This window comes from Ruditapes philippinarum, unplaced genomic scaffold (genome assembly GCF_026571515.1).
Source record: "Ruditapes philippinarum isolate M1 unplaced genomic scaffold, ASM2657151v2 ctg10_1_1_1_1, whole genome shotgun sequence".
Classification (NCBI taxonomy): Eukaryota; Metazoa; Mollusca; class Bivalvia; order Venerida; family Veneridae; genus Ruditapes; species Ruditapes philippinarum.
Window position 1 is genome coordinate 78,190 of NW_026866259.1, and position 17,031 is coordinate 95,220.

Sequence of the window (17,031 nt, forward strand, 5' to 3'; positions counted from 1 at the left end):
AAACACGAATAACCATAGCAGCTGTTGAATAAGTAGGTTGACAGTTATTCTTAGGGAGTACGCGAATAATCTAATTAAAATATAATATATCTGATAGAATAACCTTTAATCTTGACAGTTGTTTCTTAGATTGATCACGATTGGGCTTATCCTATCTTTTATTTCAAACTGGTGAACAGGTTAATGAGTGCTTAAGATATTTCTAAGAAAGTCAAAAGTACCTGGTGATAAAAAGTACTTCATTGTGTTGCAAAAGCGTTTTGCAATTTGAACTAAGTAGATAATGAATGTGTATTATGGCAAACATCTAAGGATAACTGCTTTTGTGTCGAATATCTCTTTTGTGTATCAAGATTTATTTACTTTATAAATGATTTGAACTTTTACAGTAAATGCGATTTGAGAATTATTATTTGTTCAATTAATATCAGACCTAAATAGCTTAAATACCTATATAGTACCAACTTCGCTGTTTATATGAATTCAAAAGATGTTTGTTTTTGTTTGCAATGTGTAAATTGTTGACGTTCTTTGCCTTATGACGAAATATGAGTAGTCCTAGTTTAATTATGAATTATTAAAACAGATACAGGAATATTATTATTATATTTTCTTACATTCAATTGTTCATACTAAAAGTTTGCACATGTAGTTTTTATCTTATTTCAAGTATTGTGTATTCACCCATATTTTTTATAAGATTTTCCAGTATTTTTACTGCGTGACACTTACGCAGAGGTCTATTTTGCACATTTTAAACTCTGTTTTATGCATGAAAAGTAGCATGAATCTAGAGGCATGCTGCTTTAATACTTGTCACCAAAGCTTTGCTTTTTTGGCTTAGAGAATGATATAAACAATGTACATTTAGCTTTTATCAAATATAAGTTTAAAATTTGAATATTTAAAGGTAACAGGTTTAAAATTTGAATGTTTAATTGTAACAAGTGTAAGTTTCATGAACAAAATCTGAGAATAAAGATACGGTCATCTGAAATCTACAATATAAATAAGTATACGAACATATAAAACAATTTGTAAAATTAGTTTAAAAGACAGCAGCAGCCAATAAAGTAATCTAATAACAATTTTGCTGGATGTTTTATTCGACTCAAGCAATGTTTCGCATCCAATTGTTAACAATATAAATATGTTAATTTTTTCAATTTTAGAAGATAAAACTACAAGTGTGAACTCTATGTACATTTTATCTTTTTATTTTCATCTTTCCTTGTTTATGAAACAGAGAATACATACAATTGAAAGAATGGCAAATATTTTAAAATTTACCAGGAATACAAGACAATGTCTGTGACATTATGCTTGTTCTTTCGCTGTCAAGTTGAGCTGAATTAGTAATATATTTAAATGATTGACTTTTACAATGGCGATTGACCAATGATTGATTTAATGTTAAGGATAGAATATAAAAACTACATAAATTATAAAAAGACTGACCTTCTCTTTTTGAAAAATAAAATGCTTCCGTTACATTCCTAACTGTATTTATAGATATGGATCACGTGGATCATTATTATTTTTACAAAGTAAACTATATATTGAACATAATTATGGCAAAATTCGAATAAAATAGAGAGAAATAAAGAATCTTTAAAGAAAGCCCAACAAGACAAAATTTAAAATGTTGCAGGCTCGGTTTGATTGAGCCTGTTCATGGACGGTAATGGAAAGTGCAAGTAACCGTCCACGCCCCTTAGCACCGGCTTAAGCAGAATTCAACATTAAAATCGAAGTTTTGTTTACTTTCACCTTTGCATCCACCATTTACAATTGGATGGACACTTTTAATGTCACTTTTACTGGCCAATTATTTATCTACACATTTCAATTTTTTCCACGGTTTGAAAGAAAAAAAGCTGAGCATTGATTCTCTGATGCTTTTGAAACTTGACCGGGAAATGCAAGACAATGTCTGTCTTTTAAACTGATCAATAACTCATCTTCACATTTTCTTTTGCATGTTTTAGGTAAGCAGTGAGTCTTTGTTGTATAATTCACCATTATATTTCAAAGCATGTGAACTAGTACAGGGCAAATTCAATAGAATGGCAGATTAGCACGACTTTTTTTGCAATAGCTATCTTTTTGCATGATAATTTTCAGACGTTTCGATTGGGAATTAGGAAGGAAGCACTTTTTGAAGCGGTTTCCCATGAAGATATATATCAGAATTAACGAGAGCTAGATATTTTGACAATTTAGTATTTCTTTTTTTGACATGGAAGGAGATTACTTTGATTTTTTTGAAAGATCTTATCTAAGAAGTCGAAGAAAAATGACGCAATCTTTTATTGTCAGTTGCAGACAATTCATTTTAATTTTTTTATGACAACAGGTAGCTTTTAAGTTTCGTACGTATGAATGATTTCTGAAATAATTTGTCTAACGATTTTTGTGCAAGCACGTATGCACTATTTTACAGTTTACCTAAAATATAATACAGTCTTCTAATTATCCGATATACATTTTTATGATTTATCTAAGACAATAACATTATTTGAAATCATTGGCTTTATTTTAAGAGGGAAATTTATTCATAGTACGTATTTTTATACAATAAGGAAACCTCAATATGATTAATTACACAAAATATTCCAATTAAGAGCAAATCACTAAACATTGTTCCATACAATTAAATATTTCATATATTTATATTGATATTTCATATATTTATATTGATATTTCATATATTTATATTTATTTGTGTGCTTGTCAACTACTTAATATGAAATATACTGTATAGTTGACAAATGGGTCCGTTTGAAGAAAAAAATGACAACCCATTAGCTGGATATAATGATCTCGTATTTATTTTCTTCTAGCCGAAAGAAGACAATAATTATGGGTTACTTTGAGTGAAGATATAAATTAACTACTCTTCATGATTGCTTGAGAATTAAACAGACTACTTTAATTTGTAGGAAAAGCCATTTCCCGCTGTCTTGATGGTTTAAAACTAACATAACATTTTACGCTGTTTATGCAATAAGGTACGAAGCTTTTAGTAAAAATGCAAAACACGTGTGAATTATGACTTACTGCACTCAACCCAATGTATAGACTACATCACTTGTATAACTCTAAATAAATTGAAATGTTTTTCTGTCTCATATATAGACCATAATAAGCACTATTCGGAGCTTTGATCTCTGAAGAATTTACATACAGATTAGTGAACAATAAGTTATACATGCTTAAGTGACAAGGCAACGAAATGTGTATACATAGTAAAATGTAGCACATTGCAATAGTAAAATATCAATATAGGTATCTTAAAGAAACATGTTTTAACATTTGCGAATTCTTTGCTTATGTTTGCAATTAGCATTATTTTGACGTCAATTGCGCAACGCTAATTCAATTAAAGGTAAACTTATTTCAACATCATCAACTATTACCAGGACAAACCAAAAAAACTGTTTTATGATTTAACTCATCAAAATAACTCTTAACATTGCATTGAAAGCAGCACCTGTAAATGAATACTTAACATACATTTGCAGTGACATTTATTTATTGGCCAACATTATTCAAAAAGACAATTAAAGTAATTGATAAATAGATCGTTTAAGTACCTTTTAGTAACATTTATTTTGCTCTGCAAAGCTTTCAATCGTTTTTATGCATCATAAGCTTGATAACATAAAGGGGAAAAACGATATAAAAGCGAATATGACTGAATAAACAACACATGTATGATTAGAGTGATTAAAATTTCATTTATATTTGATTGTATAAATGTCACAGATTTTGTGTGTGTGCCTTTTGTGTTCTTATTCAAATATTAAATAAGAAGATGCGATTACTCGTAAATATCATGGTGTGTATTTCTTATATTTCATATTGCCACTAAACAAGCACTTAAGTATATATTGTCTACAGTGCACGTCTAGCCAATAAAGTAACACAATTTGTCATAAATAATATTTTTACATATAATAAAATCTGTTCAGTATGCGAATCAACTTTGATAATAGTCGGTGTTTACAAATATTAGCATTATTAAAACAGACAGATTTCACTTTAAATTGATAGGAACAAATATCACGGCAAGCGGATTGTGTTTACGATTTTCAGTATGCCAATATGTAATAATAAACCGAAAAAATATGCATTGCACATTGTTTGCTGCATTTTTCCATCGTAATCCACGAAAACATTGTTTTACATAACCAATCTGTGAATATATTTTTATTTATATTATTAAATGTTCATGATTCCTTTCATGTGTTATTTTTTTTAATATTTTTTCTAATGCAAGTCTTTGTTATTTAAAAGAGACAACGTTTTGGCATGAAACTTTTTTTGTGTGTATAATATATATATTTCGGATTCTCATGCCCCAAAAGCCATTTCGGGAGCGCACGATTTATTTCGGATCGTTTTTGGGATTAGTGCTGTTATTTTAATTATGCAAATCCAGTGGTAACCTGATGAGTTCTGATCATATATATAAATCGGTTCTAGTGCGGTTTTAATCATTCTAATTTATTGTTTATTTTAGTAACAATTGTCATTATGCTAATCATAGAATAAAAAAAAAACTTGTTTGTAGTCGCCATATAACGGTAGTAGTGCGGTTTTTTGAAATATACTTCTAGTGTAATAGTGTAAAAATAAATGCTATTATGATATTTTTGAGCTCTATTTTGTTCCATAAAATGCTTTATACTTTATTTGATATATTCACAACATTCTTGTTTCCAAAGGTGCTTTATTTACAGACATGTAATGTACAATATATATATTTGCTATAGACACTGCACATTGTTCACATAGCTGTTTCAAAGAAAGCATACAATGGACACATTTCATTATATCACACACGGAGATCAGATTTATTTCGGGCATGCTGCATGAAAGTGCGCATGCTAGATAGTATTTACGTTATTTACATGAAAAACAATAAAATAATTTCAACTGAAACTCAATTCACTTTGGAAGCATTGTGTTCCGGCAAGGTTTATACGTATCTATGTGGGAGGTGCAAGAACTTCATGATATAAGATAATTGAATGTTTATGTCATTTATTATTTTCACACAATAAAACGCTAACGAAACACAACAGTTTAGCGAGATCGTATCTAACAACATGTTGTTATTCTTCGTATACAATGTAAAATAGCTATATAAATACCACTGTACATGCTAAAGATATGTTTTTAAATGTATATAACTAAGATCAGTTTTAACTGATTTAACTCGAGTATCGCATGTTCGGGGAAAGTTCATTGTCCCTTGTACACGGCCAGTTTACAGTAAATGTCCATTTTTTTCATTTCTTTTGTACAGTTATACCAGCGATTGTTTTTTACATGTTTAGTTACATTTTATAGGACGATGTATGTTGACATCTTGAATAAAATACTTTTTAGGTTGTTTATAAAATTAATATAGTAACATTGAAACTGATGTTAGTGATACACATTAAATGCTACATGTATTATATCAAATATTCTTTCTACTTCAACACCCTTTTATGTCTTGAAATAACAGTGAATGAAACTAGACATTTCTGACTTTAAACTTCAAAATTTAACAGAGTACCCATTCCATTGTAGCTTTGCAACAAGAAATCAAACAAACAGGTTGGTTGATGTCGATTTCATTGGGTGTTTTTTAAATTATCATTTTATACGCAAAATACCACGTTTAAAAGACATTGACGTAAGTATATGCTGGGACTATAATGTCTATGTTTAAAGATGTACATGCATGTAAAGATGGTTATTGTGCTTAAATTAGCAAGACACAATGTAAACATTAAATTAAGCGTTTTATAGCCAATATTTGTAATTGACCATGCAGGTTCTTTATGATCAAAGCACATACACTCTGAAACCGGTGGATTCTTTTTGCAGAGTGATTCCTCAATTACACTACACTACAGATAATGTTTGCACATTTAATGAATACTTTATACATCCACATTTTTAAGTAGTGGTTCTTTTCGCATTTATTTTTTTTCAGTTATTTTAGTGAGATTATATTTTGTTTATATAAAGCTTTTTTGTCTTTATTATATTGGTATTTAGACATTTACATCTACATACGCGTGGTGTTTTGTGTTTGTGGAGGTAAATTAAAAGGTCCATTATGCTTTAGATTGCTTTTATTTCTATTTCTCAAAAGCATTTTAATTGGACTTCTATAGTAACTTAAAAGTGACTCACTGGCCAATTACCTGAACCATCATTTTCATCTGTTGCTTTTTGGCAATAAGTACAGTTACAGTAAATTAGTATTTTGTATACTACTTTGTTTACATTTTGCTACATTTATGACAAATTATTTCACATTAATCGCTACTCCAGGTAACGAGCATCTAACAGTATCTAAAACCATTATTTAAACATTTAAAAAAAATCAAGTTTGCCGTTTCGAAAGAAGTAAAAAATTGTTTGTTCCTGATGTGCCTTCAAAGAGAAACAAGTTTGAACTTTGAAAACAGCACCAATGCATGTTTACGCAAATTGTATTATACCAATATTCAACATATTTAATTAAGTTTAGTTAACTTTTGCGTGTAGAAAACGCCATTTGCTATTGAAAATTGTAACCGGAAAGAAATGAATAGTAAAAAAATCAGTTTTAAAGAATATTCATTAACAAGTATAAAAAGTATAGTAAAAATGGACTTTAAAGTTGATAGTTTGTTAAGTAAATTTGATTATAATTTGAATTTACGTCAGCAAGGTTTTAAATATCATTTTAGAATTCACACATCGAGACTGAAATAAGACGCTTAATAAAAACATGCTTAGTTGTTTATTTTATTTTCTGTGTTTATTTATGGTTTTTATTTTAAATTTCAGTTCATTTGATCATGGAAGTTTATTATTTGCATAACGTACTTATAAATAATGTTAGACAAGTGTTCATATAAAGCTGAATATATTCGTGCTTTTTAACATGATAACAATAACGGCAATAAGTATGGTACTTTGAACACTGTAATTGGGTCCAACAGCTTCAAAGTCAGCCAGTGCACAGTGTTAGTTTTTATTTTCCATTACAGGATTGAAAGCTCGTCCCATCACTTATAATTTCACATTGATGATGACAAAATTCGACATGGTTTATATTATTACCGTATTAAATTGAAGTAAAGATAAAATTCATCTGTTGTTTTTTTTAAAGTAAAGTAGCTTGTTCCAGGAATTTTGTCGGGAACATTATATTCATAAGTAGGTCATGTTGATGTGGTTTATTATTAATTTTATTATTATTTTTTATAACCTTATTGCATTTTAACATGCAGGTGTTTCGTAAATCTTTTGCAAAGTGCTACCGATTTTACTGCCCCAAACTTAATATTTCATGATGTTTAATTCTTTCTTTTTTTTCCATTTTTCATTGTAGTTATATCCTTCTGTTGGTATACTGATAAATGCTACAAACTTTATCTTGAATTTCAACTTAAATTGTAAAAATAACACTTAATAGCATGCTTTCGTTCAAAATAAGAATATATTGTCTAAAACGCGTGCGTTTGATTAACCTTCATGGTTTTTTTGAGAAGTTAATATTTTTGCAGTTAATTATTAATAAACTGGGTGTTAAAATGAAATGTATTTTCAATTCAGCAGAGGATAATAAAATATTACATAAACCGGGGTAAATCAAGAGCAAATCTGCAAAGTTTTAATGAAATTCATGCTGCCTATAAACACCTTCTTTCCATGTTCTGTGTGATACATGCTGGTTAATCAGGGATAACGCAGGCACATGTTTCTCGCCCTTTTCACTTATGTACAATGCTCAACTAGTGAAAATAACAAGTTCAAAATCAGGAAAAGAAAATGGCTGCATTATGAGAAAAATTATATCTTTTTCATTTCGGCATTTCGCTTTATTTATTAAGTTTATGTGAATGATACTTCATTTACTTTTCAAAAATACCGAAGTGAAGCACATATAAATTGCAATTCCGATTTGTTAATTATATCCCTGATACCAAAAAGAAGAGAAACATCATTGTACAATCAAACATAGAAAACAAAATAAAACACAAAAGAACCCTACAAACATAACAAACTCAGTGGTAAACATGTATACAAATATTTTTCTAAACGATTAGTGCTTTTATAAACCATAGTTTCTCCTTGCTATTTGTGCAGTTCTTTAATAGTTAGCATACATTTAAAAGTCACAACATGATATGGAACATAAACAGAAAAAATTTTAACAATAATAAAGACCTTTGAGCGGCATCAAAGAAGAATGTTAAGTAAATTAGTAGGAAGCATATTTTACACAATCCATTTTGCTAAAAGGAAAATTCAATAAGCCTATTCTAGCAGTATTACATCTGTCAGTTCAGGTCTTTTCTGAGACCGATCCTAGAAATAATTCCTTTATGTAAAAATTCGGATTATTTTACACAAAAACCAGACGTCTATAGAAGTTGTTTAATATTAGTGTTGCTTGTAATATTTTTAACATCACAAAGAAAAAATAAAGTGTTGCGGTTATTGGCCTCATTTGTTTTAGACAAATCATCTTATCATATGAATAAAGTCAAAATAATTTCTTGTCAAATCGATCAGGGCACCGAAGTTTAATACTAGTGTATCAACATCATACTATGTTGCAAACCTCACAATCATTTTACTTTATGATAATACACAACTAAACAAACAAACAAACAAACAACAACAACAACAACTAAAAGAAATCTAGCCCAGCTAACTTATTTTTGTTGTTTACAAAATTTATAACAAAATATCTTATTTAGAAATCATATGTTTTCATATTATGAGTAAGAGTAGCTTAAAAATAATCATGTAATCAAGTCAGGTATGGCTTTTAAAACAACTTTGATAACAGATGCAAATTTGTATCTAAAGTAACAAAACTGATGGGAGGATGTATTAGCGATTAAGAAAACAATGTTAATCCACTGGTAGTGAGAGATTAAAAAGCACAATTAAGAAATCATTATAGAATGTAGAACCAGTGAAAGCTATGTGTAGTTGTGTGCATTAAACCGCTATATGATAATCCATAAATTTGTTTTAATCTTTTAATCTGTTTTATCTATAGAGTTTCAGGTGTTTAATATATTGAGCGATGCCAACATATGTACAATGAAAGATATAAAGTTGATGCTGAAATCAAATGAAGTCATCCATACTGCACAAAAGACATTAGTACATGTAAGCATGAGCGGGTTTAGTTAAAGTGGATATAGGTTATTCGCCTGTAGGTTAAATGCAACATGTACCTCATTGCCTATGACATGGAAAACATCTATGGGGAAACAAACACAGCTAAAAGCAAGTTACCTCGGACGTGGTATTTGTAAAAAGGACACAAACCTTAGCATATTAATTAGTGTTGAAAAGTGCACATTTTAAGTGAAATTATTTTTCGTTGCAGACAAAATGAAATAAAATCCTTCATAATAATAAGGTCACATCGTTAAATATGGTAACGAGATATAGCGAGAAGTTACGAGAAGTTACATGTGATGACTGTTTAATAGTTGTTTTTCTTATCTTTTGTAGACATCACGATTTGACTAATAGCTTTTGCACTTGCACATACGAAATTTTTATGAAAGACGGCGTAACTTTATCGAACTCTTAACACAAGTTGTGCCAACACTTTGCATGGCGTTTGTGATCGCATCATTAACATCCTTAAATTACATCTATCAACTGAAGGACTAACTAAGGGCGTCAAAACACCCTTTAACAACAGCATTGAATGCATCTGTGAATTGAGTGTTTTAAAGCGATACTTCCCTGCAAGATAACACACAATGTGTTGAAAGATTTGTACCAAAGAATTGTGGTTGTATTTACGAGGACAACAGTTCCAGCAAAAATAAAAACCAAGCGTTAACTGATCTTTATAACTTTTAACCACAAAATATAATCAGAATATCTCTTTAAGACGTTAAGGTTAGGTAAGATTCTTTTGATAGTCATAATAACTATAATGATATTCTCTAGCTTGTAAAAGTCCCAAACGCAGACCCCGATATAACCCAAAAGTACTGGCAAGACACTCAGAAGGGCACCGAATTAAAATTGGGAGAGTGTAGGGTGAAGATGGGAGAGGGTGGTATCAATTTCTCTAAATTTAAATTTATAAAAAAAATAAATTCAGAGTTCTGTACTTAGAAGCGTATATAGATTATAATAAAAAAGCAAAATAACAACACGTTTTCATTGCATTAATTTTGGAGACTGTTATCTTGAGATTAGAATTTAAAGTAGGTCGCCGTGTATATTATTCTGCGCATGAACAGAAACAACTAAAAATATTTTATATAATCAAACCATGTTAAATATTTAAATATACATGTTTTTCTCTTCTTTTTTGAAATTATCAGTTATAATACATTACTGTCAATCCTTATATTTAAGTATCTAACAAAAGAAGAAAGTTACCTAAATACTATTTTGTCGTGAAAAGAGACTATTAAATATAACAAATATCATGTTGAAATAATGACATGTAATCGTAAAAATAACAGAATGAAAGAAACAGACATTGATGCTTTAAAAAGTTTGAACAGACAAAAAATAATATGCCAGTAATTCAAATTTTTATATTTTAGGAGTTTTCAAATTAATTATGCTTTTGTTTGAAACGTTTAATGAATAGTTTTTTGCATATGCCCTTTCTCCCTTAGTGTGTAAATGCTAAGATTCGAAAAAAATATCTGTAAGCATTACAATTAGATTTGTGCGTGTTTGAAAATAAAGTTTCCAATGTTGTTTTTTACTAGAGTATAATTATGATAACCGATGGTAAACTAACCTGATAAATACGTTTACCTGAGAAAATCGTGCAATCTAAATCAAAACTGACAATTCTTTGAATACATATGTTTGAGTTATGAACATTTTTCCACAATACTCTGGAATGTTAAAGAAAGAGAATTAGCAGATTTACAGATTAACATAATGTTATAATAATATATTAAATATGCTATGATGTTAAAAATGCATTTGGTTAATATTCTCACATGTAAAAGAAATATTTAAAAAGTCAAGATTTTGTGTTACTAAATTATCATAATTATGTCTAATTGGAGTAAAAATATAACTTTTAAATTGTACCTCTTCCTCTATTACGCTTCATATAAAAATGTAAAAAAAATAGTATTTGTCTCTTGATTTAAATACTATTTCAAAAGATAAAATGATCATTTTTCTCAATCATAAAGGTTAAAGTTAGTATTAATGTCTGTATTAATGAAATTAACATTTAAAACATATTAAATGAACCATCCAGTCATATTGTAACTTTGGGTATTCTTGAGAATATTGATATGATATCATTTGATGTCGCTTGTTGTCAGTGTAATATAACCGTTATGTACTAGTATTTCTTTCTATTACACATGTTAATCATAAAATGGATTGTCGAAAAGTGATTTTGCTGTTTCTCATCGCTTTCTTGCTTTATGATATCATTCAGAGAAAATAATTTTACAATTGTTGTCATTCCATATAGACAGACTAACATAATTCCCGTTCCAGAAATGTGACAAAACAAGACATACACCAACCTTTCTTTAATTTGTTTACGAGGTAAGATCTTATAAAACATCAGTTGAACTTTGTGAAAGTACCACCTTTTGAAAGTTCCAGGTAAACAAACGACAATTTACGGTGAATTAAGTACTATTTTATTGTATGAGTCAATGCATTTAAACAATACAAATTGAACATGAAAAGAAACATATACAAATGGATGGGGTCACGTGTTATATCACCCGTTCCTTATGAAGTCATGTAAAAGAACACTATATGTTTAAGGAATACTTAATATGTTTATTGTTATTAAGATTTTAAACAATCAACACTATACATGTACACGTAGGTTAGTAATTCAATAATGCAATAAGAGACAATAAGTAATGGACAAAGAGTTTACATAATGTCTATATATATGTATAACATAACATTAACAAAACAAAACAGAACAGTTATTTTATGTCGTTATTTTTTGTAATTCAGTTTCTTTATTACACTAATAATAAGTTATCACATAATTTATCATAATTATAATAATCAAATACATTTTTACATTCCCTCGGAACCTCGGAAAAATGTACGTTTTATATCGCACAGAGCCGAATTAAATAGATTTATCAAGTCTTAAAGTTTTCAAGTAATATACGATTGTTTTTTATACTTTTTTTATTTTGTCACCATTTACGCCAGAATTTAAAAGATTTCCAAACAATTAATGAATAAACGGCACACAAGTAGGTTATTTCTTTTCAAGACAGAGTCTACTATTTTCAGAATTATTGACAATCCATTGTAAAAAAATATTAAAACGCAGAGAGTAAAAGGACATAGGTTTAAACTAATTTAATTGCTTCATGTGCAAATGATAAGTATATAACTAAAGCAATGGTTTTAGCAACAATTTAACAAGAATATAATTATACCGTTCACTGACATAAAAACTAAAACTTAAAAAGTAACTCGAAAAGTCAAGTAGATATTTAATTGTCTGAAGAACACTTCTTACTTTGTTTTTCAGTATTTCTTAAATTACAACATTAAATAACATGATATATAACTATGGCAACAATTTCTAACAAGAATATATACAGTTCACTGATATAGAAATTAAAACTTAAAAAAGTAACTCGTAAAGTCAAGTTGATAAGTAATTGGCTGAAGGGAACACATCTTAGTTTGTTTTCAGTATTTCTTAAATTACAACATTATATAACATGTGGACGACACTATCAATATTTATGCGGGGGAGGGGCGGAATGGATATGAAAAGAGATGCATTTGTGTTTCATTTCGAAAACCAACAATATAGCATGTCATTATCATGCCTGTCATGTAAACGATAACACATTGTATACTTATTTATTAGGTGAACGTAATTGTGATTTCTACAGAAGGTTAAGTGCTGAAGCATCATAATTTAATACCGCTATGGAATGCACAATAATAATAATATAAATACCGCCACACCATGATTATTCATTTTACAAAAGGAAGCGAGTCTTTCATTTCCTGAATTCCTTTATTAATGAAAGTACATAGCATAGAGACATGGCTATTGAAGGAAAACGGGAAGAAACGCCATTTAGCACTGAAAGAAGTATTTAAATAAAACGCCATCAATCATGTTCCAAACACACGGCGTGTACAAATGATAGTTTATACTTCTAGAAGAAGCATAAAGATTGCCTGAAAGCCTTAGTGATATATTATCCCTTCTAAAGAAGATAAGTCTGTCTTATTTGTACGGATTTATCAAGTTTTATAGATAGAGAGTTTCAAATTTTATGCAATATTTATTAACCATAGGAATTATTTATTCTAATCAAAGCTTCAACGTTTTCTAAGATGATTCGATTATACTCGGCACGCGTTCCATGAAATTAATTGAGGTATTTTTGTACACCATAACACATCTAAGAATATCTTTTAGACAAATCTGGCATAAATTGTCCAGTGCAGCTATTTGACAAAATATTTTTAAGTCATTAGAAAAAAAAAACTTTTGACATTTATCATATAAAGTTTGCTGATCATGCACTGTAACCATTTTCGCTATGTTATTATCAGGATATTAATTCATTTCAAATATTGATACTTTATTCTTACAATAAATAATACACAAAATGTCGTCATTTTGACAACATGTACTTAACACGGCATGGAAAATCGCGGGATTTGTTTGCATTCCTAACACAATTTATCTTGTTAAACCGCATGTTGTTTTCATATTTTCACGACAACACTTTGTCTTCATCCATCACCGGTATTTTAAACAAACTTGTGAAGCCACGTGCCGCGCGCACTCCCATTTCCAAACAAACTAAATGAAGCATTTGGGGAATGATAATAATATTTCTAAACTAGAATTAACGACATGCTACACTTTATTGTTCTTAAATTAGAAATCTGCGGTTTTTGTATAAATGTTCTTATTTCTATTCATTCAGTTTATTTTTAGATTAAATAAATACAAGTCTTATTCATAGCGCGTTAGAAATATTGCTCAACTTTATTGTACCTAAATTAGAAACACCGTTTCATATATGATTTTGTTTCTGTTAATTTAATTTATTTTTAGATTAAACAAATTCAATGCTTATATACATCGCCTCATGTATAAATTGGTACTATACAATTGAGAAAGAGCTTACTCTAAAATATCATCAGCAATGGAATTACCAGCTAATTTGTGTTGCACTATTTCATGATTAATTAATAATGAAAACCTCATAAACAAACAAATGTTCATGATTTTGCGAACGATAAAAAATAAATTACAATTTAAGAATTTAGAAACAAGCATTACTGGTCAATAAATTCATGTTAATTATACTGAGTAGTCACATGCATTTTTTTCACTTACCGGCGGATATCCTTCATAAGGCGGAAACCAGTCACCAGGGGGCGGGCGTGGTCCTGCTAGCTGTAAAATATCAAAGATATCAAACATGATTTTATTTAATTACATTTAATTTGATTTTACCGGATGAAATGTCATTTTAATACGTTTGAGTATTTATTTCATATTTTTAGAAAAAGGCGTTAAAGAATTCAAGTCTATTGTATTACATAACATTTTGTTAATTTTTTTCACAAAATTGTGTACACCCCTATATAATTAAAGTACGTCTGTGTTTTAGCAACATTTTAGTTTAGTCTTAAACACGATAATAACCTTATTACGAAAACAATATCTTTTGTTAATTTAGTGTACTTCATTTATTGTTACCATCTAAATCTGTGGATATTTTTGATTGTTTTATACGCTTTGAAAAACGGGTAAAAAAGGTAAAGTGGTGATAAAAGGTAAGACGAATAACTTTTAATTATTCACAACTTAAGTTTTTAAACAAATCTAAAGTTGATTTATGGTCGTACAAGCTTCAGCTAAAATGAAAACACCTTTTATTTATTTTATATTATGAAACATTATGTGTCTTCAAAGACATAAAGAGACATTTTACATCCGTATAATACACGATGAACATCTCTTTAATGTGATGAAAACCTCTCTTACAAAATGAATTGAGATCATATATTTATCTTTCAATTATGTTAAAACAGATTCGCACTCAAACATTGTGCTTAGAATTGTAGAAAGTTATATCTTTCAACACCTCATAGACTAAATAATATGCCTTTAGGATATGTTTCTATTATACATACATTGATACACGGTTGCATTCAATAAAATTTACGGGAATAACAAAGTCAGCTTTTAAGAGCACAGTTGGAATTGTAGCGAAAAGCATAACTACGTTAATTGGATTTATCATTAAAATATACTAAATTTGAATAAGTATATCATTGTACGACAAGATGAAAACATAACATAAACTTGTTATTCTGTTTCTTATATCATTCGTCTTTTAGCAATTAAAATAATGATACTTTACCGAATGTTATATGGTTCCATATACGCACTAAAATGTTCACTATGAAAGAATACTACACACACAGTACTTTATACTAAGACTAAGAACAATACAAATCATTCTTAAACTAAATCACATATTATTAATTGTTTTTGTCTAACTCAATACACACCGAACATGAAATAAATCCGGAAATCATTGATGTGAAATGTGTGAATTGTAGCCAACTTCGAACATGAGCAAGTCTTCGGCCAGCCAAATGCTCCCTTCACAGAGCCAAATATTCTAATCTCTTTAAATACTTATTTCTGGCAATTCCAGGTTCCAAAATAAGAATAACCATACAGTCCATTGCCAAATATTTTATTACGATGAGATTTATAACTAATAATACAAAAGAAACCTGCTCAGTATATCGTATGCAATAAGAAGAGATATTTTACAAAAAGGTGCCAAATTTTTCGGTTTTAATTTCTATAATATGATGACCATCAATTTGGCCATGATTGTCCGGATTATTCGACAAGGTATTTTTTTCGAATATTTTTTTTCATATAAAATAAAAGTAAATCAAATTAAAAAAATTTCAAATCACTTGTATTCATTCTATATACAAAAGTAATTATAGAATATATGTATAAATTGTTAAACGGATAAGCTTATTTAGTTAATAATAACGATATAATCAAACAGTACACACCGTCGGCGGGAAGCAGTCGTAAGGATGACATCTGTCCGGGGGTCTGAGGAACCCTGTTTGCTGGTCCCTTAGGCACATCATTATATCCAGGAAATGTAAATCCCTTTCTTTATAAAAATAAAATAATACCGGCACAAAATTTCACTGCATTAGTAATTATTAAATAAAGTTTAATTTAAATCCATGAACATTTATCACACTTTTTTCATTCAAAATTATTCTAATATTTACCCTTACACTACCAAAGCAAATTAATTCATCCAGTATTTGCTCTTCATATTTTTTTTATTCAAGTTAATTCTTTATCACGAAACAAACCAATCATTATACATATGTATAAAGTAATCAGTCAATTCTTAAAATCAAAATTTTTTATTACGAGTCGCTCCTGTAAGTCTCCGTCAAAATTTTTATTGTTATGACATAATCCCATATAACATAAAGGAACGCTTGCGTTTCCATGTTCTCTATATAACCTACGTTCACATATCGAGTACGTAGTTTAAAGACAAACTATTGTCTCTCATTAGTTAGGTTGCTAGCAGACCTCTGCGACCCGCGTTCCTTTTCATTACCCTACAAATAAAAGCCAACAGACGACCTTCTGATTTGTACAACTGCACTGCTTATTTGATCTTACCATGCTTTTGTTTTATCGGCGCATGCCTTTCACTTAACCCCTATGTTACATACAGTGGATAGATTTTTGCGTTAATCTAGCATACATCAATGTATCTGATGAATAGACTATAACACTTTTAACGACCAGTCGATGCCACTAGCATTTTACTTTCGTATTATTTTTCCGCAGAGCCTTTCATGTTTTTCTACCTGTTCGAAGTGTGTAACGCGAACAGATAAATTCAATTACAACTTTGGTAGATAGGTTTCAGTTAAAACATCTAATTGTATAAAACTTTTTTTCTCTATTGATAAAAA

General features: G+C 29.1%; 1 protein-coding gene across 5 annotated transcripts in view; it reads right to left on the bottom strand.

The window, feature by feature from the left end:
• LOC132731939 (nuclear factor 1 A-type-like) overlaps positions 1 to 16,827 on the bottom strand; it is an 87,884-nt gene extending 71,057 nt beyond the window's left edge. Inside the window, exons 1-2 of one of the 5 annotated variants that reach the window (XM_060718233.1) lie at positions 16,093 to 16,827; positions 14,381 to 14,440 (exon numbers count right to left, since the gene is read on the bottom strand). In XM_060718233.1, coding sequence (XP_060574216.1) covers positions 14,381 to 14,440; positions 16,093 to 16,173 — 141 coding nt within the window. In that variant the 5' untranslated portion in view covers positions 16,174 to 16,827. Of the gene's footprint in view, positions 1 to 14,380; positions 14,441 to 15,564; positions 15,645 to 16,092 lie in introns of those variants that run through there. The other 4 variants (XM_060718240.1, XM_060718235.1, XM_060718242.1 and 1 more) reach the window with 4 other exon arrangements.
• Between the last annotated feature and the right edge of the window lie 204 nt (positions 16,828 to 17,031).